The sequence below is a fragment of the Gambusia affinis genome, linkage group LG15 (genome assembly GCF_019740435.1).
Source record: "Gambusia affinis linkage group LG15, SWU_Gaff_1.0, whole genome shotgun sequence".
NCBI classification, from domain to species: domain Eukaryota; kingdom Metazoa; phylum Chordata; class Actinopteri; order Cyprinodontiformes; family Poeciliidae; genus Gambusia; species Gambusia affinis.
This window is the reverse complement of record NC_057882.1, coordinates 16954090-16979660: the sequence shown is the minus strand read 5'-3', so window position 1 is coordinate 16979660 and position 25571 is coordinate 16954090. Positions and strand designations below refer to the sequence as shown.

Genomic DNA, 25571 nt, shown 5'->3' with positions numbered 1-25571 from the left:
GCCCCATTATCATTTACAACAACCTGCCAGTCTATTATATACAGAATTAGCTGAACATATACTCTGACAGGAATGCAAGTAAGAACTATAATTCCCTCTTTTTACCAAGAAATGCATGTCACCATAGTCCATAACAGATCAATTTATTGTTAACAATCACTGTTTTGGTATAACGCACTTCAGCGAATGGAGTAAAGAAAACACAGATTAAAAGAAGGTCTAGCTAACAATAGCAACAAAGAGAGAAATAAATAGAAAATAATCTGATTAATGTCTAATAATTCCATGTTCATATGAATACATAACATCTACAGTATAAGTTAATAAATCGAAGCTACTGTATAAATACATCACCAGCATGCACAATATTGTTTTTATGGAGAATATTGGAGCGGTTATCATCTCACACTGAAGAGACAGTATAGGCAAATGCATTTTCTTGACCAAGAAGAAACCGAAAACAAAGTTAATCCACAAACCTCAAATCTGCTTGTACAGCTTCCGTTTTAACAATGCGTGTGCTCTGCTCACAAATTAGTTCGTTATTTAGGTCTGTGGTTCAGGATGCGACTTTTCAGAGATCCTGTCGATTCATAGAAAAGATAGCGTTACCTGCAGACAGACATTTCAGTCAGTGTTCTTTTGATTTGCTCATCTGGATCAAATTTTTTCCCCACAAACACAAGGAGCCAATCGAAGATGTTACAGTAATGACAATACTGACAATAAGAGATAGGTGTCCAAAAACGGGTCATTTATTTAAGAAAGCACATCAGCACATGAGAGGAACAAGCTGCACTATGTTTTTTTTTGTTGTTTTTTTTAACTGTATAAGTTTTCAGTTTTAGTTACAGTATGACTGACCATGTGACTGAGCTGGACACATACCTGACACAAAGCAAACAAAAACCTTTTATGTTTTTTCTACGTCTTCAACCGCAGAAATAACCTGCTTTTCACTCGACCACCGTGGATGCGGTGCACGGTGCAACTAAAGATGTCGGTACGTTTTCTTCGAAGTTACGCCACAAACTCTAACATCCCCAACAAGGCCGCGTTCCTGCCCCGGAACCCGTCAACTCTCTCACTCACTATCACTCGCCGTCTCTCTCACTAAGCAAGGCCATGACATTCAAGGTTTGCGCTATTTATTTTTTTTTCTTCTTGCTGCTCAAGCACCGAGGAGTGAATTTCTGAATGCTCCTCCCTCTCGCTCGAATACATTAAGACAACTCCGCTTCATTTGCATGATTAGTCAGTCTCTGGCGGTTGTGAGGATGACGGTTATTCACACCGCGATGGACGACGAACCTCTTTGTAACCTAAGTCGGTATTCTAGCAAATGCTGCAAAGGCTGTCGTGGAGGGAGTTTTATTCTTGGATGTTTTTCTCTCTCTTTTTTGCTTTTTTTTGTAGTAATCTTAGCGTATTTCTCAAACTAAACACGTTTTCCCTCCTTCTACGATCGTTTCGCATTTAATTGTGGAAAAATAAAGAACAGCAGCTACGTCGGTACCATCGGCTAAAATGGTAGCTGACGTTCCCCCACCCTCCCGTCTTTTTTTGTGTGTTTTTTTTGTTGTTGTTTTTTGTTTAAATTAAGAACTTTTTAACAATTACTATTTTTGTCATCATTTGTGAGCGCGCGTGTTGTGTTGATTTGGCAGAATGAGGTTTTGGACTCTTTAGTTGTTGCCCTCGCCTCCCTCATCGTCCTGCTGGTCGCTCGTCCACAGCGTCAAGTTGTCTCGAAGCAGCTGCATGATGAGAGTGGAGTCTTTGTAGGAGTCCTCGTTGAGGGTGTCCAGCTCGGCGATGGCGTCGTCGAAGGCGGTCTTGGCCAGGTGGCACGCCTGCTCGGGGGCGTTCTGGATCTCGTAGTAGAAGACGGAGTAGTTGAGGGCCAGGCCCAGGCGGATGGGGTGGGTCGGCTGCATGTGCTCCTTGCTGATCTCATGGGCCTCGCTGTAGGACTTCTCGGAGGACTCCACCACCGCGGCCCTCTTCTCTCCCGTGGCGACCTCGGCCAAGTAGCGGTAGTAGTCGCCCTTCATCTTCAGGTAGAATACTTTGCTCTCGTGCTGCGTCTCGTTGCAGTTCTTGATCAGGAAGTTGTCGAGGAGGTTGAGCACGTCCTGGCAGACCGTCTCCAGCTCCTTCTCGATCTTTTCCCGGTATGCCCGCACCATCTCAATCTTCTTCTCGTTGCCGTCAGCCGACGTCTTCTGCTCGATGCTGGAGATGACGCGCCAGGACGAGCGTCTTGCCCCGACCACGTTCTTGTAGGCCACGGACAGGAGGTTCCTCTCCTCGTTGGAGAGCGGTTCATTCAGCTCTGTGACCTGAAAGGAAAAGCACAACAAACGTGTAGAAGTTAATTTTTGTTGAGTATTGTGACAAAATATCTGTAATAGAGCTGAGACAATAATTGTGATGAATCAATTATTGAAGTAATCCATTCATTTTTAATTGCAGTGAACGGACTCAAAAAATAATAATTTGCTGAAAAAAATATTCAGAGGAGTAGTTAAGCCAAAACTGTACAAAATATACATTTTACACCTTTGTTTGATGACGTTTTACCCAAATCACTAAATGATTTCTATGTTTTTGCATTTCAGGCAAAAAAGGAATAAAGCCTTTTTTGTACAAAATTTGAAACCGATTAAAATATGCATGCAAATAAGGAATTAAGTGGATATGTGAAAAATCTGTAGAATGTGCCAAATATTTTGAGATTGATCGATTACTAAAACAATCGGTTATAATTTCTATATTTAAATGTCAGTCCTACAAATTGCTGTAGGTCTGTATTTTGCTTATTCTCACATATTATTATGTGCTTTGATTTAAACCATTTGCCGTCTATTTCAAAAAAAGAGTATCCTCATGTTGCCACCTCCATCTTTAATTGTAGGGATGGTGTGTTCAGGGCAACGTGGGGTTGTTAAATCTACCAAACAATATTTTGTTTGCCAGTTAAAAAAAGACATGAGCTCTTCCTTACACATACTTCAACAGGTTTAAATCAAAGGCAACCAGATTTTTCCTCAGTTTTCCTGAAGACGTTTTGACACCTAGAGGTGAGTGAAAGTCCAGTGACCTTTGATTTAAGCTTGTTGCAGGAGACATGACTTAAATGGCTGAGAATATACATGGGTCTCATCTTTCCATATGCTTGCTGAGTCCCCTTCCATTGTTTAAAGGGCAAACTACTAATGGGACTTTCTTTTAACAATGTTGTGTGACTCTCTGCAGCTCCTCCAAAGCTACCACAGCCCTCTTGGAGGCTTTTCTGAATATTGTTTTTATTGGACAGCTTTTTAAGTGTCTGACTCTATTAATGGGTTGAACGGTATCTTGTTTGTTTCTAGTTTGAGATATTGTTTTAGAGCGGATGTTTGTATGTGTGGTTTTTATTTGTAAGAAAAAAAAATTTATTTTGCCCTTTCACATCACAATTATGGGCTACATTATTTTGGCCAAATTAATCTCATGACAACAATCTCTGCATCTGACATCATCCTTTAAGGAAACACCTGATTGACTATTTGCTGCTGAGTTGTTGTTTTTTTGTTTTTTTTGACCGGCCTGCATCCGGCTACAGAATTTAATCCTTTTAACCCCTTTGTGGATGTACAGCAGAGGCATCATTGTAGACTCTTTCTGAGCATAAAGTGTGTTGTTTCTTCCCGTTTTAGTCACTTAGAACTTCTCCTTGCAATGCTTTTACCAGAAGACATACTGTTCACAATATAGGTTTAAAGAATTGGAAATAGTTATGTATAAAAAGTAAAGGAGCTCAGATTTATTACAAGCAGAAGTGAAAAAAATCTATCATCTTGTTGTAAAACGTTGATCGATAGATGAGGTGGTTTAAACTTCCTGCTTCTCTCTCTACTCTTTGGTCCTGCTCTACATTCATGGACCCTCCTCTTCAACTTCTTTGGGATACGGGTTCATAGTTCAGGTGTTATCTGAGCTTTTGAAATTCTAATCAGCTGCTCCCAGTTGTAAAAACAACGCCTTATTACTATAGTTACGCAACCGTCTGAAAGTAAAAAATCTAAGAGCAAAAATCCTTACAGCTCTACAGTATCCATAGCCAGTGGGAATAATTGATCCAGCGTCTCAATCATAAAAGCTATGAAGAGAACCTTACAAAAAGAACCAATCAGAACTAACGAAACAGCTACTCCAAAGTGATGTCACCATGAGTGGTGCAACATTGACCAACATTAGAAAATTAGAAATTTTATATTTCTATTACTATTTCAGCAAAGAAAGGACGGAATAACCCGCACAAATCGTTTGTCCTGAGGTTTAGAAATCCTCATACAGACTCTCTGTATACAGAACACATGGTGGAGCTGTAGTGTCTTTCTAGAAGATGTGAACACAGTGATCAACTGGTACCAGCGATGACATTTTATGGGTACGAGTCCTTTAGGAAGCAGGAGCATAATTTGTCTTGAGGGACTCACAGCATCTGTTAATCCCTGTTCTATCAGCTACAACAGTCACTGTTGATGCAAACGGATGTGACTAATCATGTCCTCATCTGCTGAGCAAATTCTCAGCACACAAAAGCATTTGCCTTCATCAACACCCATCAACCTCTGCTATTCTTTTGACTTTTTGATACATAAAGAAGCTGTCAGTCTGAGTTGTGCTTAAATTGTAGAAGGGAGGGAGGGAGGGAGGTGTGGGGGGCAAAGGGCAAGCTGTGATGCAATCTAGTTTCCATGGTAACTGCAAAATCTGCTTTGTTTCCGAGAGCCTCTCCATCTCTGAAGGAGATAGTGGCCACAAGCTGCTTGCAGAGAGAGCAGATGAGGATGATGCAGTGACGGCTGCAGCATGGTGGGTGGGGTTCAGTGAGAATGGTGAAACCACAAGCAACCTTTTCCACTCTGTCACTGCCTCTCCAGTCACATAAAGGAACCGAAGAAGTCTGTCTGATTTTAGGAAGGAGCAACTTTCAATGATCACACCTTTTCAGCAGCAAACCAATAAAGCGAAAGAACACACTTTGGAAAACAACTTGGAGGCAATCAATAATAAACTGTTGACTGGCCAACAGCAGAATGTAAAAGTACATTTGTGAGGATAATGCATATTAAAGTTCTGCATTTTACAGCATTTTACAGAACCATTGTTCTAATTAACTCTATTTCTGTCTTTTGTATATTAATAATACTCACCAGATGGTGAGCCCACATTTCTGTTTGTATATTTTTTGTCACCAACCAGCTGGTGACCAGAACAGTTTTCCAATTTAACCAACTTAACCAGTCCTGCCTACAAATTCAAAAACCCAATGCAAACTTTTTTTTTTAGAGTATACGATTCAAAGTTACCCTAGTGTTCAAAAGGGTGCGATGGCAGAGCACAAGTTGACGCTATTTGGAGATCGGATTAGATTGTTCTCCCCATGCATGCCTGGGGTTTTTCTGGGTGTCCTGGTTTCCTCCCTCAGACCACAAACATGCCTGTTAAGTCAGCTGGAGATTGTAAATCACAGTTAGGTGCGAGTGTATGCTTAAACAGTTGTTCCTTATGTTGGTTCTGTGATGGGGCCAGGTACCTGTCTTGGGTGTGCCCCACTTTACAGACCATGGTTGAAATGTATCTGGCTCCCTGTGACTCCAAACAGAATTAAGTAAACAAATAAATGTTTAAAGGGAATCTGACGAACTACAAAAGGTGTAATTTCATATACAAAAAAACTGGAAGTAAGAGATCCATGATGTTCACTATGTAATCCAATATTTTTTAAAAGAATGATACATGTATCCATTTAACTATAGAGCTGAATTATCCCTCTGAGTTCACACAGATTACATCTAGTATGTCTGGTGATGTTTTCACAGTAGGAAGGCTTTTTTAACTGTAGTGTTGCAGCAAAATAAATGAAGGATTTTTTAACTGAACACATCGAATGGTAAATCGGAGATATGTTCTTGCTGTATTGCTAATCTGTAATATAGTCCCATACATTATTCCATTCCAATATACATTTTATTGCTAACATTGTAATCACTACCATGATGATTGGAAATTTTAAACTTATCCAGTGCAGTGATGAGTGAAAAAATACAAATAGAAGTGCAGCATGACAATGCATTTTTGTCGATCAGAAAATCAAACCGTCTTTAAACGCTAACAAAAACAGTACACACCTCCGACATCCTTCTATAACAGTAATAAAAATTACATTAATTTTTTTTTTTTGCTGCAGTTAGCTTTAGTGCAGGACATTTATCCTACTTATGACTCTGTGTTGCTTGCAGATCTGAAACAGTTGCAGCTAAAATGATTTGAGAAACGGTTCTCAAAAATTCCGTATAGAAATAAACAATGACCAGTCCACCACAGACACGTGCAATCATAAATAAATACCCAGATGAAGCTAACTTGCAGGAGAAAGCCAGAATAATTGGAGGGAATCAATGCATTCATGAGAAGAACTCGGAACTGAAAGCCCTTCCGACCCCTGGATGGTTTCTAACCTTGCATCATTCTGCCGTTATAAGATTCATTTACTAATTTGAAAAAGTTAAGATTTTTTCGTTTCTTATTGCCTGGTAATAACTCTTAGCTAAAAACCACTGATTAGTCATTTCTAGTTGCATCTTTACTAATAATCCTTTTTAAATCTGCCAAAGCAAACAATCTGCCATTCATTCTGCATTACAAGACCAACTAGGTTGGAGAGGAACAAAGTACTTTGTAAGCGTAAAACCCTAAGACACTGGGTGAAATAAGTCATTTTAATGACTTTTAGAAGTTACTCCAAGAATCTTTTACACAGCCTGCTGGAGAGAGATACTCGCAGAGCTCTAGATGGTTACATTAGTTTTTCTAAAGACGGTAACTTCTTAAGATATTGTAAAAATTACAACTGTCGTAAATATGCCGACCTTTGTACATAAAGTATGAGGAAATGCAAACAATGAGAAGGTACAAATTGTGCAACACTAAGGAGAAAGTCCTCCTCAATCCTCTTCATTTGTTCTACCTAAAACACCTTCTCAGCACTCCTTTACCTCAACCCATCAAAATGCAGTTAGAGCCATTGATTATTTACCCTGCAGCAAATGTAACCAGCAGGTTTGTGTAACAGTTATGGGCTAGGCAGCTAACTGCGGCTACAGAAGCAGCATCAGAAGAGTGTTCTTTTAGGAGCCCGAGGTGTGGAGAAAACAGGAGGCAGTGTTTTTAGTTTTGGTGAATATATATTAAGTGATTTGAATAAAACAACAATTACAACAACACAATGAGACAAGACAATTGACCCAGAATAAATTAATTGCAAAATCATTAAGTTCAGAGTTCTTTTCCTTAGCTCGCCATCTTCAAATCCTGGTGAGGATCTGATCCAACCGGGGAAAAAAAACCCGACCTAAAAGGTCAGAAAATCCATTAAGCATTTTATCAAAATAACAATTATGTACAAACATAATACAAAAAAAAAAATAATTCAATTTAAACATTTAGTTTGTGCAAATTAAACGTAACAATTAGATTTCTAATAATTAGACAAACATTTCAATAATTAGGTTAAATTAACCATAATTTAAATAAAGTAAAACAAAAAATATCAATCATAATTCAAGTTAATCAATTCAAAGTTAAAGTCAAAGTCAAAATCAAAGTCAAAGTTAAAGTTAAAGTTAAAGTTAAAGTTAAAGTGCACTTCCAAAATATCAATCAAGGAAAATAATAAATTACTTCTCAAATACTCAAGCAGAGTGAGGGAAAGAAAAAAAAATAAGTAAATACCTAAGTTTATTGCGCAATATCATATTTAAGTGTAGCTACATTCTGTTCTGATAAATTTTATTTTAAACTTCATTGCCTCAGCATCAATATAAATGTGTCAGAACATACACAAAATTCAGCAACAGATTACCTTATCAAGAGAGTGGGCACGCCCAGCCACAATCAGCTGTGCCAGAACCCCGGTGACATCCAGGTAACAACGCCAATAATTCTAATAAAACAACGCTCTAATGAGCAATCAAACCAAAGTTTCACATGTAAAAGCAACACTGCTTTCAGATAATAAACTCACCAGGCAATCAAATCAGTGGGCTTAAAGATTTTGATGACTCCGTGAAGAAGACGCCAACAACAAGCCACAGCCACAGTGGAAACAGGTGAGGATCTTTAAACTGCGCGCTGGAGGCGTGGCTTTAAATAAGCTAGCGGAGTTTGGGGCAAACAGGAAGTGGGCCCGCAAAATAAAAGTCCATTACTAATTGCAGGTTACAGGTTCCCCCCTAAACTCATGTGCGGCCTCGACATGCAACTGGCTGGTGACACACTACACTGTCACATGATGTAGAGGTCACAGAGGTCTCATCCAGTTCCAGAGCAGATGTAAAGACTGTACTGAGTCCTTGAAACAGGGTTTGGATGCTCTGCAGAAGTGGATGCCCAAGTGTTGAATACTGCAGGCGAGTTGGTGGGTGGCGTGTTCTGGTAGAGCTGGCAGATGGTTCAGGATCTGGGCTTGGAGAGTTTTACAGCAGAAGAATCACTTAACATGCTGGATTGTCCTGGATAGGATGCAGATTCTGGGTGAGGAGAGACAGGTCCTGATTGAGAGGAGGAGTTGTCCCCAAGAGGCTCTGAGTCAGCAGAATCTGTTTCATCTTCAGCCGTTCGTTCCAGGTCGAGTTCAGCAATAGGTTCAGGTCCAGACTCCACTTCCTTTTCCTCACCAACCTTCTCTTCTAAAGAGCTCTGGGGATGCTGGCCAGGCGAATCCACAGGTATAGGAGCGATGGTAGATGCAGGAGCAGGTAAGTCAACCTCAGTTGTAACTCTGGTGACATAGGAGCTGGAGTAATCAGATAAATCAGGTAAGAACAGTTCTTCATTTTCAGGGTCTAAAAGATCTACATTTTCTGAAGTCACGGGTGCAATCGCTGTTTTCTTCCTCTGTTCTGGTTTAGAGGCTGGGGACAGGTAGCCACAAGGCAACAGCAGATCACGGTGGAGAGTCCTGATGGGACGATCTTTGCCTTCTGGTTTAACGGTGTATACTGGAAGAGTGCCGCTTTCTTCTGAATAATATACACGCCTGATTCCCACCGGTCTGCGAGCTTGTGCTTGCCTCGTAGTTTGAGTTTCTAACCAGAACTCTATCTCCAACTGAGAGTTCTGCAGCTGTGACTTGCTTGTCAAATCTGAGTTTGTTCTTCCACATGACTTTCTCAGAGTTTTCAGTTGCAATTTTATAACTTTCTTTGAGGTGTGACTTGAGCTTTTCAACATACTGTGAATGAGATGTAGATGGCTTTTCAGACACAGGCAGTCCAAAAGCTAAGTCAACAGGAAGGCGGGGTTGCCGACCAAACATCAGTTCATATGGGGAGTATCCAGTGACATCATTTCGGGTACAGTTGTAAGCGTGTACCAATGGCTTCACAAAATCTTTCCAGTGAATTTTATCTTCTTCTTGCAGAGTACCCAACATGTTTAAAAGGGTTCGGTTGAATCGCTCCACAGGATTTCCACGGGGATGATAAGGTGTGGTCCTAATCTTTTTGATTCCTGTGATCTGACAGAGCTCTTTGATTGTGTGTGATTCAAAATCAGTCCCTTGGTCACTATGGAGACGCTCTGGCATTCCATAATGGACAAGAAAATTCTCCCATAACACTTTTGCTACAGTTTTAGCTCTTTGGTTTGGGGTTGGCACTGCAACAGCATATTTTGTGAAATGATCGGTTATCACTAGAATATTTTTTGTGTTGTCTGGTTCTATTGAAAGAAAGTCCATGCAGACAAGTTCGAGTGGTCTTGAAGTTTTAATATTAACAAGTGGTGCAGCTTTCTCAGGTTGTGCTTTTCTTCGAATGCATCTTTCACAGTTCTTGAGTTTGCTACAAACATCACTTGCCATTCGTGGCCAGAAGAACCGTGATCTGATGAGGTCCAGAGTCCTTTCTGTGCCCAAATGGCCCATCTGGTCATGCAGCTGGTTGAGGACCTCAGCCCGCCATTCCTCTGGAAGTACAAGTTGGTAAGTAAGCTCACCTCCAATATTCCTTCTCCTGACGAGAACATTATTATGGAGCTCCAAGCGTGTAAGCTCGCAGGAGTAGTGGCAGATCGGGAGCTGTTCCCTCAGAAATGGCGGTGGGTTTTCCCCTCGTTCCAACTGAGCGATGATGTGCTGAATGACTGGATCGGCTCTTTGTTTATCAGCAATTTCACCTTCAGAGAAAGATGGCACAACAAGTGAAGAGAACTGTACATCATTAACAAAACTGTCTGGTAAACTGTCAGTGTTAATGGAGAGGGTTTGCAAAGAGCAACAACCTGGTCCAGGTTGGGTGAGCTGTACACCAGTTGTCTGTCACATATTGCTTGGACTGAGTGCTGGTCAATGGAAATACAGGATGGATGTTCCAGATGTTGTTCAGTAAACTTCAATATTCTTTCTTTCTCCTTAACGGATAAAGGATCAGCCACCTGTTCAGCATGAGGAGAGACAGACCATCAGCATCTGCATTTAACCTGCCAGCCCGATAAATGATCTTAAAAGTAAAAGTTGAAAGAGCAGAAAGCCATCTATAGCTTGTAGCATCCAATTTAGCAGAAGTTAGCAGATATGTCAATGGGTTGCTATCGGTAACCACAGTGAAATCAGATCCATACAGGTAGTCATAGAATTTTTCCGTCACTGCCCATTTGAGGGCTAAAAACTCAAGTTTATGGGCAGGATATCGACTTTCACTGCGGGACAGACCTCTGCTAGCATATGCAATCACCCTGTTCCGCCCATCATGTTCTTGGTACAAGACTGCACCAAGGCCAGTAGAGCTAGCATCTGTGTGTAATATGTAGGGTTTACCTGGGTCTGCAAATGCAAGAACTGGTGCTGTACTAAGCTTCTGGATTACTTCTTCAAAGGCCTGCTGGCAAGCAGTTGTCCAACGAGAAGCAAATGGTTCTTTGGGGTCAAGGTAATGTTGCGACTTCATCTGTTTTGAATTTTTCCGACAGGGTGGATATCCAGCTGTTAACTCGTTGAGAGGTTTGACCACTGATGAGAACCCTTCCACAAACCGGCGATAATACCCTGCGAAACCAAGGAATGATCTGAGCTCTTTTAAATTCTGAGGAACTGGCCAAGATGTTAATGTGGAAATCTTGTCTGGATCCGTCTCCACTCCTTTCCTTGAAACTACATGTCCAAGGTAGCGAACAGATGTCTGAAAGAAAACACACTTTTCAACTGACAGCTTCAATCCAAATTCTCTCAAGCGTTGAAGAACTTTCTTCAACCGAATTCTTCTAGAGTTGGTGCAAACACTATTAAATCGTCAATGAAAACAAGCACTTCTTTTAAATTCATGTCTCCCATGCACCGCTCCATGAGGCGTTGAAAGGTGCTAGGAGCATTGGTTACACCTTGAGGCATGCGGTTAAATTCATAAAATCCAAGTGGACAGACAAATGCAGTTTTATTTTTGTCTGATTCATTCATCTCAATTTGGTAGTAACCAGATTTTAAATCCAAAGTGGAGAACCATGTTGAGCCAGACAGTGCTGAAAATGTGTCCTCCAGCTTTGGCAAAGCATATGCATCCCTGATGGTCTGTGCATTCAACTTCCTGTAATCAATACAGAGCCACAGCACCATTTTTCTTCCGCACTACAACTATGGGGAAGCAAAAGGTGAGTTGGATTCACGATAACACCAGACTGCAACAGTTCTTGAATGTGTTTACGCACAGCATCCACATCTAGGGGTGAATGGGTCTTGGTCGCTGTTTAAAAGCAGTGGGATCCGACAGCTTGATCTCATGCTTGACCTTATCTGTACGACCAAAATCAAGATCATGCTTTGAAAAAACATCTGACATACTGTCGAGCATGATTGTTATACGTTGCTTCCATTCAGTTGAGAGCGGAGAGTCTCCAAAATTGTAGTTCAACTTAGTTGGATTTAGCTCTGAACTATGGGAAGGTTGATGCACACTCTGTTCTTTATAAAGTATGGTTTGGATTGTACTGACTTCAGCGATGGCGGCTCTAGCTGGAATCACAATGTCATGGTCAGATTCATTAGTGATCACCACTGGCAGAGAAGCAGGCTGTACAGGAGGTAGATCAAAAAGGCTTGATTTTACCATTAAACCACCAGGTAGAGAAAAGGAGGTTGGATGCTGAATAATTACTTTTTTCACCTTGCAGTAATGGGCATATAAGAAGAGCATCCAACACAGCAGTTCTCTGAGCAGGAACAACCTGGGGGATAGATGACTGCATTTTTAGAATGCCATGATAGTCATCAGTTGTTAGTTTGTGCCTTATCTCCAAAATTTTATGCACTGCTCTATATCCAAAAGGCACAGGATGGAACTCAGACTGTGACTGACAGCACTGGTTATACACAACATCCAAAGTGTTGGTGCCAATCAGAACAGGGGGTTGGGATGATCGCAGGTCTGGAACAACCAAGGCCAAGGTGTTTATGTCCATCTCTTCTCCTGTGAACTCAGAGGGAAATGTCAAACAGAGTTCCACATATCCAATATAAGGCACCCTCTGACCATTTGCACCTTCTACCTCCAAAAGATCATTTATGGGTTTTATTTTATGATCCGATAGATGGGTGTTATAGAAGGAATGTGAAATTGTGGTGACTTGGGAACCTGTGTCTAAGAGGCAATGAAAATTGATCCCTTTAATCTTCACCTCGCCAGTACTCCTTGTGCCCACTAACCCTTTAGGTAATGGAAAATAAGAAGATGAGTCTTGAATGGGGGGACATTCATTGGTTGCAGCTCCCACTTGTCCCTCAGTAAGAACTGCTTCTAGTTTGATGATTTACTTTTCTCCCAGGACTGCTGTTTGTGTTTAAGCTGGCCGCTTTTTCTTCAACCAAGCTGGAATTTGGCTGACTGGAACAGTTGGGAGCAATGTGACCATCCTGTCCACACTTAAAGCAGAACCAGGGCTTTGGCCTACTACTAGTTTGGCCAGATTTTAGTTTCTGTTTTTTCAGCTGATTTTCTGGTTTAACAGAATTAGAGTCCTTAGACAGCAAAGCTGACATTTGACTCTGCAGCTTCAGCATTTGCTTTCTCAAGTCTTCAATAGCACCCGAGTCTGATGGATGGCCACATGAACATGCACTAGTAGTGTGAGCTTGTACATTGACACGATGCTTGACTGATGGAATATGTTTTTTCATTAACATCTCTTTTGCCAACTGCCTATCTTCTTCTGTTCTAAGTGTTAATAAAAGCTCTGAGAAGGGAGGTGGTTGATCTTTTTTCTTTTCTAGTCGCAGTTTGTTTATCATACTATTATCCCAGCAACCTCTACAAAATTGTTTTAACAAATATTTGTCCATTTCAGTGGCTGGAATCCCACCACGCTTCACCACTGTGCTGAGAGCCAATTGGAGTCTCTGCAGATAAGAAGAAGGTCGTTCTCCATGGTCCTGAAGTGTGTTTAAAAATTTTGCAAACAATTCTTCTCCATCCTCAACAGTAGCATATGCAGAATCGAGTACCTGCAAAAATGTGGCAGGCAGGGCATCAGGCCCCAAACCCTTCACTAGGTCAGCAGCTGGAGGGAGTAAACCTTCCAAAATGCGCCTTGTAACATGTAAGGGTGCAAGACTTGGATCTGCATTTAAAAGTTCTATTTGAGACCTCCAGGATTCATAATCTGCCTCATGCTGAGGTTTTGGAAGTCTTCCTGAAAAGGTACGTAGTCTAAATGAAGACAGAGGTTGAAGATTTACATCATCTCTGCGCACAATGTGTTCCACAACAACCCTTTGGACCCCAGAAGGATTCAGCTCATTCCCCGAAAGGAAAATTCTCGGCCCCACATTTGTAGTTGGATTTGGTTGAGTTTGTGGTCCTTGCTGGTAGGTGGTGGACTGATCTGATTGATTTGAGGGAAGAGTAGGTGGCGGAGTCTGACTAGACTCTCTTTCAGTGTTAAGTACTTCAACAATATCCTCCTCCTCATCATCCCCTTCATCATCTTTATCAGGCTTCCTCCACTAGCTGCTATTCCTAAATGAGCACTTATTTGTTCAAAACTCCTTTCAAAACATCATCAAATGATTGTCCACTCTGCTGGGAAATACGTTTCAGTTCATGAAGGTAATCGGGAGGTAAGGTTGTGTCCACTGTGGCTGTGGCAGGGCACTCTCTTGAAAGTAATTTAACAACAAATATAACATCTTCTGTAACCTGAGATGGATAAACGTATGGCAAAAGCGATTTTAGCTTTTCCAAATCTGCAGAATTACTGAATTCAACGGCCAGGTTTTTATAAAATGGATTCTCACATGCAGTAACAGTAAAAACCTTAATTCCACCATAACCACGTAAATAATTGATGATCTCATCATCTGCTTGAGTGTTCGTTACACCACTAATGATGACAGAATTTGCAACATTGATACCAATTTGGTCAAAGAAATCCATATTTCAATACAAACCACAAAACACATCCACCAAAACATTCACAGTATCAGGCTCCTGGCTAGCTCGCCAACAATGTAACAGTTATGGGCTAGGCAGCTAACTGCGGCTACAGAAGCAGCATCAGAAGAGTGTTCTTTTAGGAGCCCGAGGTGTGGAGAAAACAGGAGGCAGTGTTTTTAGTTTTGGTGAATATATATTAAGTGATTTGAATAAAACAACAATTACAACAACACAATGAGACAAGACAATTGACCCAGAATAAATTAATTGCAAAATCATTAAGTTCAGAGTTCTTTTCCTTAGCTCGCCATCTTCAAATCCTGATGAGGATCTGATCCAACCGGGGAAAAAAAAACCCGACCTAAAAGGTCAGAAAATCCATTAAGCATTTTATCAAAATAACAATTATGTACAAACATAATACCAAAAAAAATAATTCAATTTAAACATTTAGTTTGTGCAAATTAAACGTAACAATTAGATTTCTAATAATTAGACAAACATTTCAATAATTAGGTTAAATTAACCATAATTTAAATAAAGTAAAACAAAAAATATCAATCATAATTCAAGTTAATCAATTCAAAGTTAAAGTCAAAGTCAAAATCAAAGTCAAAGTTAAAGTTAAAGTTAAAGTTAAAGTTAAAGTGCACTTCCAAAATATCAATCAAGGAAAATAATAAATTACTTCTCAAATACTCAAGCAGAGTGAGGGAAAGAAAAAAATAAGTAAATACCTAAGTTTATTGCGCAATATCATATTTAAGTGTAGCTACATTCTGTTCTGATAAATTTTATTTTAAACTTCATTGCCTCAGCATCAATATAAATGTGTCAGAACATACACAAAATTCAGCAACAGATTACCTTATCAAGAGAGTGGGCACGCCCAGCCACAATCAGCTGTGCCAGAACCCCGGTGACATCCAGGTAACAACGCCAATAATTCTAATAAAACAACGCTCCAATGAGCAATCAAACCAAAGTTTCACATGTAAAAGCAACACTGCTTTCAGATAATAAACTCACCAGGCAATCAAATCAGTGGGCTTAAAGATTTTGATGACTCCGTGAAGAAGACGCCAACAACAAGCCACAGCCACAGTGGAAACAGGTGAGGATCTTTAAACTGCGCGCTGGAGGCGTGGCTTTAAATAAGCTAGCGGAGTTTGGGGCAAACAGGAAGTGGGCCCGCAAAAATAAAAGTCCATTACTAATTGCAGGTTACATTTGGGTCAGCTCTGGAGAATCAGAGGTCAGGGAAACAATGCTTGAACAACTGATCAGTACAAACATGGCTGCCTTTGTTCCAGAGGGCTGCAGGGCGAGCAGAAGGCCCCAACGGAAGCTGCGGTGCGGGGATGACAATGGAGCTCTGTTCACCCATGCAAATCATCAATCGGGCCTGCTCTGCCGTGACTCATCCCAACACTGGCCAGTCAAACTTCCAAACATCTGCATGCTAATACAAACAAAGGCCAGGCAGGACAATCAATAGCTTCCTCTATGACAAATCTCTGCATGAGCCTTAGTACGAGCAAGCCCTATAGTGCCTAAGTGGGGTAGCACTAAAAGCATACCTCCTTATATTTTCATTAAATACGTTTCTCTCCACATAATGAAGGCGTGTCACAATCCCACAGATCCCCCTTCTTTGTGTTCCATGCATTCCCTTTTTGTTTCCTGCTCAATTGCTTCTGCACCCTCTCCTGCTCTAACCTGATGTGACAACCCTCTCTGCAAACCCCTTTTCAAGCAGCAGAGCACAAAGGCGCCAGGGACGACCTGACGTCACTGACGGCGTGAATAGGGTTAGCCGAATCAGCCACAAAGAGCTTGGTGGTAAGAAGAGCGTTCTCTAGCTCCTTGTTGCTATGATACCACATGCAACGGTAGTTATCCCTGTGATTACAACTAACGTTTGAGTCAAACCATAAGACAAAAAGGGCTTGTTCATTAAAGGAAGGAATGCCTTAGGAGGCCTCTGGACTGGCATAGAGGAAGTAAGGCGAGATATTTGTTCCTGTTTGCTGGAGAGTGTGCATCCCAGCTATATGCTATATTCATATCTATTCTTTTGTTTTGCATGTTTTGCTTAGAAGGAAGAAATTCAGGGTTTCAGATCATATGTAATATACTTTTCTAAAAAAGTGGAGCACTTCCTTGGTGTGGCATTTCTCTGACCATGTCTAGAAGTGGTGGATTTCTGTTGGGGGCCTTATGCCTCCAGGAGCTGTCGAGAAAGACCCGGGGATAAAGCTGGGCTCTGGTAGAAATCCCTCCCCATTGATCTCCCTGGTGTTAGCTCACCATATGGGGTGGTAATGTGCCCCCTCCCATGGTCCTTCTGACTTCTGACTACCATTATAGGGGCTGGTGCCTTGCATGGGTGGCGGGGCACCCGTGGAGACGGAGTTCTGGAAGAGGGCGACTGTACAAGGTAGAGTTTTGGCGCTCGAGTTCTCTAATTCAGTGTCTCTTTGACCCAGGAGTTGATACTCCTGGCTTCACTGATGACAGTATGGAGCATATGGCTGTTCTGGGTTGTGCCTGTCTGCTGCCTTCTAGAGCAGTCCTTTGCTCATATTAGGTGCTCACTAGTGCAGGCTTTCTATTGTTCTCACCTTTCTAAACAACTTTGCACCTCCAGGTAGCAAATTCACACGCATACACCCACTAAACACAAACACACCTTTACACATACGTTCAGCTCTGTATGTTTGAAAGGTGCTGAAGATGCCAAAAAAAGACTGTGGTTTATTCTGTTAAAAGGAAAATTATTTCTTTCTAATCCACAAGCTTGATCAATATGAAGAATTGCTACAAAGTCAATCATCTACTGTCACCACCTAATCTCACTGGGGTTGCTGCAAATTCAGTGTCTCTATCCAAATGGCAGGGCTTCCTTAGATAAGAAATTTTCACCAATTGACAAAATAGATCAAAGTTGAACTGATATATTTTTGTAAGTGCCTTGAGATTAAATTAGTTTTTAATTGTGTTTTGTACGTGAACTGAATTAATTGAATTGTCAGGCCAGGTGCCTAAAAGATGCAGTTCAGTTTCCATGGTATTAAGAGGAAATATGAACACGTATAATTTAGTAAAGGTACAGAATTTATGCCTTAGTGAAGAAAAGATAGCTGGGATAGTTATAGTTGCTACTCATGTGATTGGTTTGGGTAGGTGTGTCAGGGAAAAGCTTGAGGATGCCACAATTATTTCCACTCCGTCTCTTGGTGATTGAGTTTGTGTATGAGGAAAGAAAAAAATACGGTAGAGAAACTAAGCAGCTGCTAAACCACTTCATATGGAAGTTTGGACATTAGATCTTGTCAAATAAACTTGATGATGGTGTGTATGTAGGTGGAAACAGTGGGTGTTTTCATACTACTTTGTGACTCACCAGTGAGTCAAAACTTATCCCAGAGCCACTCTGAAACTTCCTGAGACGAAACTGGGTGTTTTTATAACCGGACTGAGATTTAGGAGTTCTGTCTTACAAGGAGGAACTCCAAGTCTGGCACATCCATCCCTCAGACTGAAGGATGGAATCAGAAGAAGAAAAAGATGTTCACTGATGGAAATACTGCAAATGAGATAAAATGAAATTGTGAAAAGTGCAAAATTTGGGGGGGGGGACTAGCTTCTTATCATGGGTCCATAAATAGCAGCCGTGGCTGGTTGCAAAACCAATCAGAGACGAAATGAGACTTCTGTGTTACACTGCAGAGAAATTATAGGCCATTTATACTGAGAAAATCAAGGCAGGCAAAGCTGTGAAAAGAAAATGAATCTCCCATTTAATATTTATTTCGTGACATGTTTTGGTTTTTATCTTTTTTATATTGTGATCATGTAGGCCTTTACAACATATTGGATATTTCCTGAACGCTGACATGCTTTTAACTTAAACAACGTTCTTTGTAAGAATTGGGGGAAAAAATAATAATTTATGGAAGTTGTATTTTAATTAAAAGACATTAAAATGACTAATTCATTTCTGACAGAAGATTGTCTTCTAGAATGTTCCACTTTTGTCAGACTTTAAATGAAGGAATATTGATATATCTATTGTTCCTTCAATAAAGCAAATAGAAAATATGATTGAAAATTGCATCAACCAACAGCATGCTGTAAGTTTATACCTGTATGTTTAGTGACAGTCAGAGCCTTGGAACACATGCTTAAAGTATAAAAGGGCAAAATCTTGCAATTTTTTCATTTCATGTCTAAATTAGAACCTCTATTAAAGAACCTAAAGAACATTTGTTTGTATTTTATGTTATAGTTCTGAGGAGGAAAGAAAATATTTGGTGTCAGCTGGAAAAGATCTGATTGGTGCATCTGTAAAGCTTTTTAATTCTGCATAAAATGTATATTTTTATTGCATTAGATGCATCAAAACTGAAAACACTTTTCTTTCTCTGTTAAAACACAAGCAAAACACCAAGTTCTTTGACATAGTTTGCTATGGGTTAAAAAATGACAAATGTTTTGATGCATAAGTGTAGATGGTGTGATTTCTTCAGTTTCTGTTAGAACTAGTACCGCTGCAGTAATCATGTTCACTTACAAAACAAAACAGTTTGGGGGTTTTTTTCTTAGAAATGGAAACAGATTCAGAACCCTAAAGAAAAAACTTGATTTGGTATCAAAAGGTAAAACCTTAATCAGTGCTTGTCTGAAGGTTATTTTCTCAAAAAAATATTTTGTTGTCAAAATTATGCTTTGTTGAATTTAAATAGCTATTATCTGTTAGAATGAAGAGTGAAAATAAAATGTCACAGGTCATAACCCTCAGTTCTCTCTGAGCTGATGTCATCCCCTACTGTATGGATTATACTGTAAATGCTGAACATTCACACCCGCTTACTGTGAAGGACATATTTTTAGCATCCGCAACATACGTGTTGACTTGGGAAGATCAGTCACATCTGCTGCAGAGATATATTTATAAATGCTGACGGTATGATTTTATATGCGGCAACAAATGAAAGCATCAATAAAACATATTTGTCCTTGATTTATGGCCTTAATATGCCTGCCTGTGTGCAGTTCTATTGGTGTACTTATCTAAAACCTAATCAACATACTGAGCTCATCTTACATTAACTATCTGTTTATATAGTGCATGCAGCTCAGTAAATCTTCTAATGCACCAGAATAAAAATAAGCTTCTATAGAAGAATGTGTGTAGCTCATTAGGTATGAGGGAAGTCCTGGCTATCTGGGACATGCATTTTCTTAGACAAAGCTCTCCAACACGGCGTGTGTGTGAGAGTGCAAGAGAGCAAGCATTAATTCAAACTAATGGAGTCAGCACATTAAAACAGCGTTCAAGCACCGTTGGTTAAACACCGGATGGATACTGGGATCGGGTTGGTAATTGTCAGATAAACAGAATCTCATCACCGGTAGCTGCCTAAATGTACTGTATGTTTTTATGCTAGATTTGGCTACTTGTGATGTATGCAACTACTGATCAATAACAGGAAACTGATAAGAGCCTTTAAAGGAACGCAGAGGGCCACATGATGCAAACACAGGGACACGCTTTTAGCACAGCTTGAAGAAAACAATCCTTTAAAATTCTGCTCTGACAAGCTTATGTTGTAGTTGCATGAAAGAGCTGCTGCTCTTTGCCCATGTGGGTATTATGATGCAATAGCTTCTTAGCATACTGTAGCATTGAACGCTTTTAATATAAATTAACTGTCAAATGGACTCAGCAAGGCTGGAATAAAATGGAGAAGGGATTTTATCGCATTTGCAGAAATGGAGCTGCACCAATCAATAAATCAGAGATCAAAACTGGCCAATTTTTCAGTGACCAATAACTTGTACTCTTTAAAGCTTAATAATAATAATACTAGGTTTTAGTTGTAGAATAAAATTACCTAAATCTGTAGAAATTGGAGTTGTAGGTATGACCTGAAATAGAAAATGAGATCTGTACCAGTCAGGATAACCTGATCCCCACATCACTACAATACAACTATAACAAACAGCAGCACCAGGATGTGCCTAAAAAAACAGTCAGATGTGTGGTTTTACATGAGGTATGCTACATGTTGTCGCTATATCGATTATATTGTAGTCGTTAATCATGTCATTGATGCATCCCAGGGCCTAATTTGTTTATAATTTGTGTGATACGGTGATGTTTTGAGTGTTAAAACCAAATCTCATTAGCGGAAAGTGGGATTTAAAGGGAGTTTCTGTAAAAAGCTTAAAATTAGTTATTACCTTGTTGCCGTAGCTAACCTTTTATTCTAGCATATAGCTCAGGAAGACCCAAGACGAAAGCGGTACTAATAACAAATTAAAACAGCTTATCTTAAAAAGATCATTGCAGTTCATGCAGATATATAATAATCATCTGTCACATTCGTACTGGGTGGTTATCTACAAAGTAGACAGTAATTATTTCTCTTGGGAAATGAAAGTAGGAGCAATTAATGATCTTCCTGTGTGAAATATACTGAGAATAATATTCATGGCAGCAGTTTAAATGTTTGTAAACTAGTGTTCCGATAAACCTCTGACCTTTTAGACTTTGAACTGTTGTAAGATAGTAGCGGTTTACTTTGGTCTTGGTTGCCCACACTTGTCGTTAGCTTTAGCCTCCTGGAGCAGAACTCAGATTTGAGAAAGCCGTCACACCAATGCTGCACATATTCTAGTTGCAAGCATTTGCTAAAGGTTGCGCTGCTAAATGCTAGGCCCAGATGGGAATGGGTATTTTTCAGAAACAGACGGTTTTTCAACCATTTGTGCCCTGTGTCAACAGTCACAACAGACACAAACGCGTCATAGTCGTACAAAACATATTTGTCTTGTAGTTTATTGCAAGACTCACTTTTGCGCAGAAAAGAAGCTCAGCTTTGTTGACATTCCACACAAACAAATCCATTTGCCTTTTGTTGTTTGGCATATTTGTTGTCTTGTTGCGTTTACAGCTAACACGCGGAGACTTTAGGCGTATACTCCACGCTAACCATCACTTACATGTGGCTGGAGGGGGGAAAATGCAAATGTGGTAAAAACGTTTCTAGAACGGGTTCCGTGTGGACAAGATTGTTTTTGAAACTGACAACTAATTTTAGAGAAATACGTTCCAGTGTGGACAGGGGCCATGCGGCGACATTTTAGTTTTCTCGATTTTACAGACTGGGTTTAGACCCAATTGTAATTCCAGATTCATGGACATTATCTTTTGATTTCAAATTGGTAAAAAGTAACTTTTTGGTACAAACAGAATTACTAAATAAATATTATCTGCGTTAAACTCTTATAACCTTTTAACATAACTTTATTTTGCTATTCCTTTAAGGGTGCCTTCTGAATTTTTTACTTTTAACTTTATGAAACTGACTGCTGCATGTTGTAATAAATAACAGCCCTCAAAATCCAATAATGTTGGCTAGAACAATTACCAATCCAGGAAAATATCTCAGATCTAATTCACCCAGATCTTGTAAAGCCAGTGGTTAAAATCCAGCACTGACATCAGCCCATTCTCACCCACTTTAGTAGGGCTTGGTCCTAATCCCTTGTACTTCAGAGAGCACAGAGGGTGCAGCATGTTCCACCAACCTGGTTATTTGGTTCCTTCGCCACTGAGGCATTTTGCCATGGCTGCAGTGGCAAGGGATTCCCTTCAAGTGATGGGCGAGGCAGGAGACACGCCCCGTTGCTCTGTGCTGCAGAGAGACTGGCTGGGTGAGGGGCAGCTCTGTCCCTCTGACTCTGCATAAATGGGAGGAGGTGGAGCCGGGGGCCCCTGCTGGTTACCACTAGAGGCAGTTCCTATAAGCAACATGGACTTCCGCCATTCACAGCTCATGTCCGACTTCTGGAAGCCTCATCTGATATTTGTTCATTCTTTGATCTAAAGTGGTCTTGTTTTGTAAATTAGTCTCTCGTTGTGTGAAGGTAAGAAGGATTCCCATCTCTAGATGCTCCAACATGATCTACACTCACTACAAATAAAACTGGGGATCCCGCAGAACTCTATTGTGACTATTACTTTTTTTTTAAAGGAGCTTTGGCAAAGAGTTTCCTAATTTTTGTCCACTCCCATGTGAACTCGGTGTCCATACGTGCTGAGGGGGGAAAAAAACGGGTGAGCAGCAGCCTTTGTGCAGCTGGCATAAAAAGCTGCATGTGAAATGGTGCACTACGGGCGGGCCTGTGCTGCTGCATCCTGGCAGATGCTGCGGCACGCCTCTGTGTGGGAACCTGCTGGAGGAGGAGGAGGACCGGGACGCAGGGATGCGGCTGCCGCACAGCATCCTTTAAAAAAAAAAAAAAAAAGCAGAAAAACCCCCCAGCGTTTATGATCGGTGGTGGGGAGGGGGGAAGACAGGGGGCTGCACTGAGATAAATCTGGCGAAAAAGGCGTCGGTCCACCGACACCCACGTCTGACAGGTTCCTATGTCTTCTGCGCAAATCGATTGCGAACAACCTTCAGCCTGCATTGCCCTTTTTCCCCTATGCGCAAAATGCGCAGAGGCAACGGAGTGCCCCGGCCTCGTCCAGCTAAGAAAACGGTGGCTTTTCAAGCTAAATGGACGGCTCGTTATGTCGCGTGGAAACCGGAACACGACCATCAGCGAATCCTACGATGTCACATCATCGTAAAATCATGGTACCACCTATAGCTCGCCCTCTCCTGCAACATCTTTCGATGGGATACTTTTGATTTCCTTTCTGTGTAATGACAAATATCTTTATATATATTAGGACAGACAATGATCGGATCACTTGAATGTCTTAGTATGAGCTTTTTTCCTCCTTCAGTGCGCTTAAATCACACTAGCCTGCCCGTGTGTGTGTGCGTGTGTGTGTGTGTGAAGGATCTTGTTGGAAAAGGCACCGCCCCAAGATCAAACAGTCCGCATTCAGACAGCCACAATCCACCGCAGCTCAGCGCCAACAAAAAGCCGCAGATTTACAGTAAATCACTGATTTTAATCTCATTATAGTGGATCAGATCACTGATATGCAGAGAGAGAGAAACGGTGAGGTGAGGTAGAGGGGGTGGGGGAGAGAACAGGGACGGGCCTTTATAGCCCCGCTCAATATGATGTGCTCCCAGATCTGATTTTAGCTGTGATTTACCGCTCTCTGCGGCAAGGCTTTCTCATAAATGTGCTCTTCAATCATAAGTTTCATACACCAATTTTGATTGGCTGATCCGGTAAGGCGAACGCGTGCCAGACCTGAGCGCGGTGGGCTGCGTTCCCCGCGAGCTCGGTCAGCCCCGCAGCTTTGAGACGTTTCTTACTCACACACACCCAGGCTCGGACGTGTCCGGTAATTACCGCACAAAATGGGACTGAAACAAGAAAGGTCATTACGGCAGAGGGCTACTTACCGACTTCATGGCAGCTGCCATATCATCATACCTCTCCGCCTGCTCGGCCAGCCTGGCTTTCTGCACCAATTGCTCGCGGTCTACCATTTTAGAGGCCGGTTGTGGTGCTGCCCGCTGTGCGTTTTGTCGTAGCTGAGAGCTATAATGTGGATGTCTGAACGCAGTGTAACGGTGCCGGGTGCTGTCGCCGCAGCTGCTGCCTGCTGTCTGTGTGCCTGCCGACGGGACACCCCTCCCCCTACACGAGCACTTTCCCTGGCTTGTGTCGCCACCCAAAAAGGCGTGTCCACACGGAGTGATGTAACGACCCAGGCAGCTGAACCCGGAGGAACGGGGTACAGACCTCCACAGAGGCTCTTCATACCAACCAGTATGCACATGTTTTGTTATAATAGTAATGTGAAGCCTCGTTTTGTCTAATAAACGCCCCTGTTGCAATATGAAGAAGAATATGAATGTTTTAAGCCCTACTCGTGATAAAATGAATGACTGAATAAATAAAACTTGACTGGATTTCTTAAAAATGCTGACTATCCAAAGTCCCTAAAGCCGTCATAAAAAAAAAAAATAAGCATTAAATTTAACTCTGGTAGGAATAATGACATCAGCCCCATTTTAAAGGGATTCTTCTGATTTTTTTTTTAACTAAAAGCTGCAGTATGTGACTTTTATTAAAATATGTTTTTGTACATATCTGTTAATCCGTCACCATGTTGTGACAGTTTAATATAAAACAGATAATCTGTGAAAAGACTGATCTTCCTCACCTCCTCCCCAATCTTTTATTACCGTGTGTGTGGGGGGGAAACAATGCACCTGACCAAAAACAACCAATCAGATCCAGGAGGAAGGTGTTACTGCTGTCAATCATCCTCATGTGGTCACAGCAATATGCAAATTGCTGAGAAACAACTTTTACAGGAAAAAAAAAGCTTGTGTTCCATCATTGGTGTCCATGCTAACTCACCTGAGCATTCACAGAGAAGCAGAGTAGCAAAGAGGGGCGGCCCCTGCTGCCACCCTGGAGAACCCCTCAATCATTTCCCCCCAACCAATCAGAAGCTAGTACAGGAATGTCATTTCTTTTGGGCAACAAATTTTTCAGACAAAACCTTAAAGTACTTTTTAAAAATGTGTTGTACAGTACACATTTCTTGTAAATTTACCATGTTTTGCATCCGTCTAAATTTATAGTATAATAGGATCACAAATATCCAGCGACGCTCAGACGAAAGCTATAAAAACAATTAACCCTCCAGACCCTAAAAAAAATAATAATAATCAGGAACCCTGAATGCCTCGCTCTTTTTATGTTATGGGTCTAAACAGAACTCCTAGAAAAATCTAATTATTTTTGTTTGTTTGAAAAACAATAGTGCATGATTTGCTTTATTGTTTGAGAAGATAAATTCATATGACACATTTTTTTTTTTTTGCCTTTAAGAGGAAAAGTGGCTCTCTAGTGCATTCAACTTGATTACTTTAGTCCACGTGGCAATCAGTTTGGGCTGTATAGAAATGCGTGCAACACTTTGTAGATTTATGGTTTTCCTTCAACTTCACAACTATGCATTAGTTTACATTAGTCTGAAAAAAAAAAGTTTTTTACCTGACAAAGTCTAAAAATGTTCAAATTGTATAAATACTTTTGCAAGGCTTTAACTACTAGAAGTTGTACAGTACGTTGACCGGAAACTGTTTCATATAGATACAA

The 25571-nt window shown here is 40.8% G+C and overlaps 1 protein-coding gene and 3 long non-coding RNA genes across 4 annotated transcripts in view; 1 reads left to right on the top strand and 3 right to left on the bottom strand.

Annotated features, from left to right (window-relative positions):
• Positions 1-25571, top strand: part of LOC122845240 — a 37269-nt gene that overhangs the window by 2710 nt on the left and 8988 nt on the right. The gene's annotated exons all lie outside the window — the stretch shown is intronic.
• Positions 127-24108, bottom strand: ywhag1 (3-monooxygenase/tryptophan 5-monooxygenase activation protein, gamma polypeptide 1). The gene is made up of 2 exons (XM_044141414.1): positions 23858-24108; positions 127-2342 (listed from the first exon to the last, which is right to left on the bottom strand). Exons 1-2 carry the CDS (start codon positions 23942-23944, stop codon positions 1686-1688), a joined length of 744 nt encoding a protein of 247 aa, XP_043997349.1. The 5' UTR covers positions 23945-24108; the 3' UTR covers positions 127-1685.
• On the bottom strand, positions 10143-11029 carry LOC122845239. The gene is made up of 3 exons (XR_006372996.1): positions 10871-11029; positions 10336-10488; positions 10143-10230 (listed from the first exon to the last, which is right to left on the bottom strand). It is a non-coding gene; the product is annotated as an uncharacterized LOC122845239 (long non-coding RNA).
• On the bottom strand, positions 12210-15703 carry LOC122845238. The gene is made up of 3 exons (XR_006372995.1): positions 15504-15703; positions 15342-15422; positions 12210-14835 (listed from the first exon to the last, which is right to left on the bottom strand). It is a non-coding gene; the product is annotated as an uncharacterized LOC122845238 (long non-coding RNA).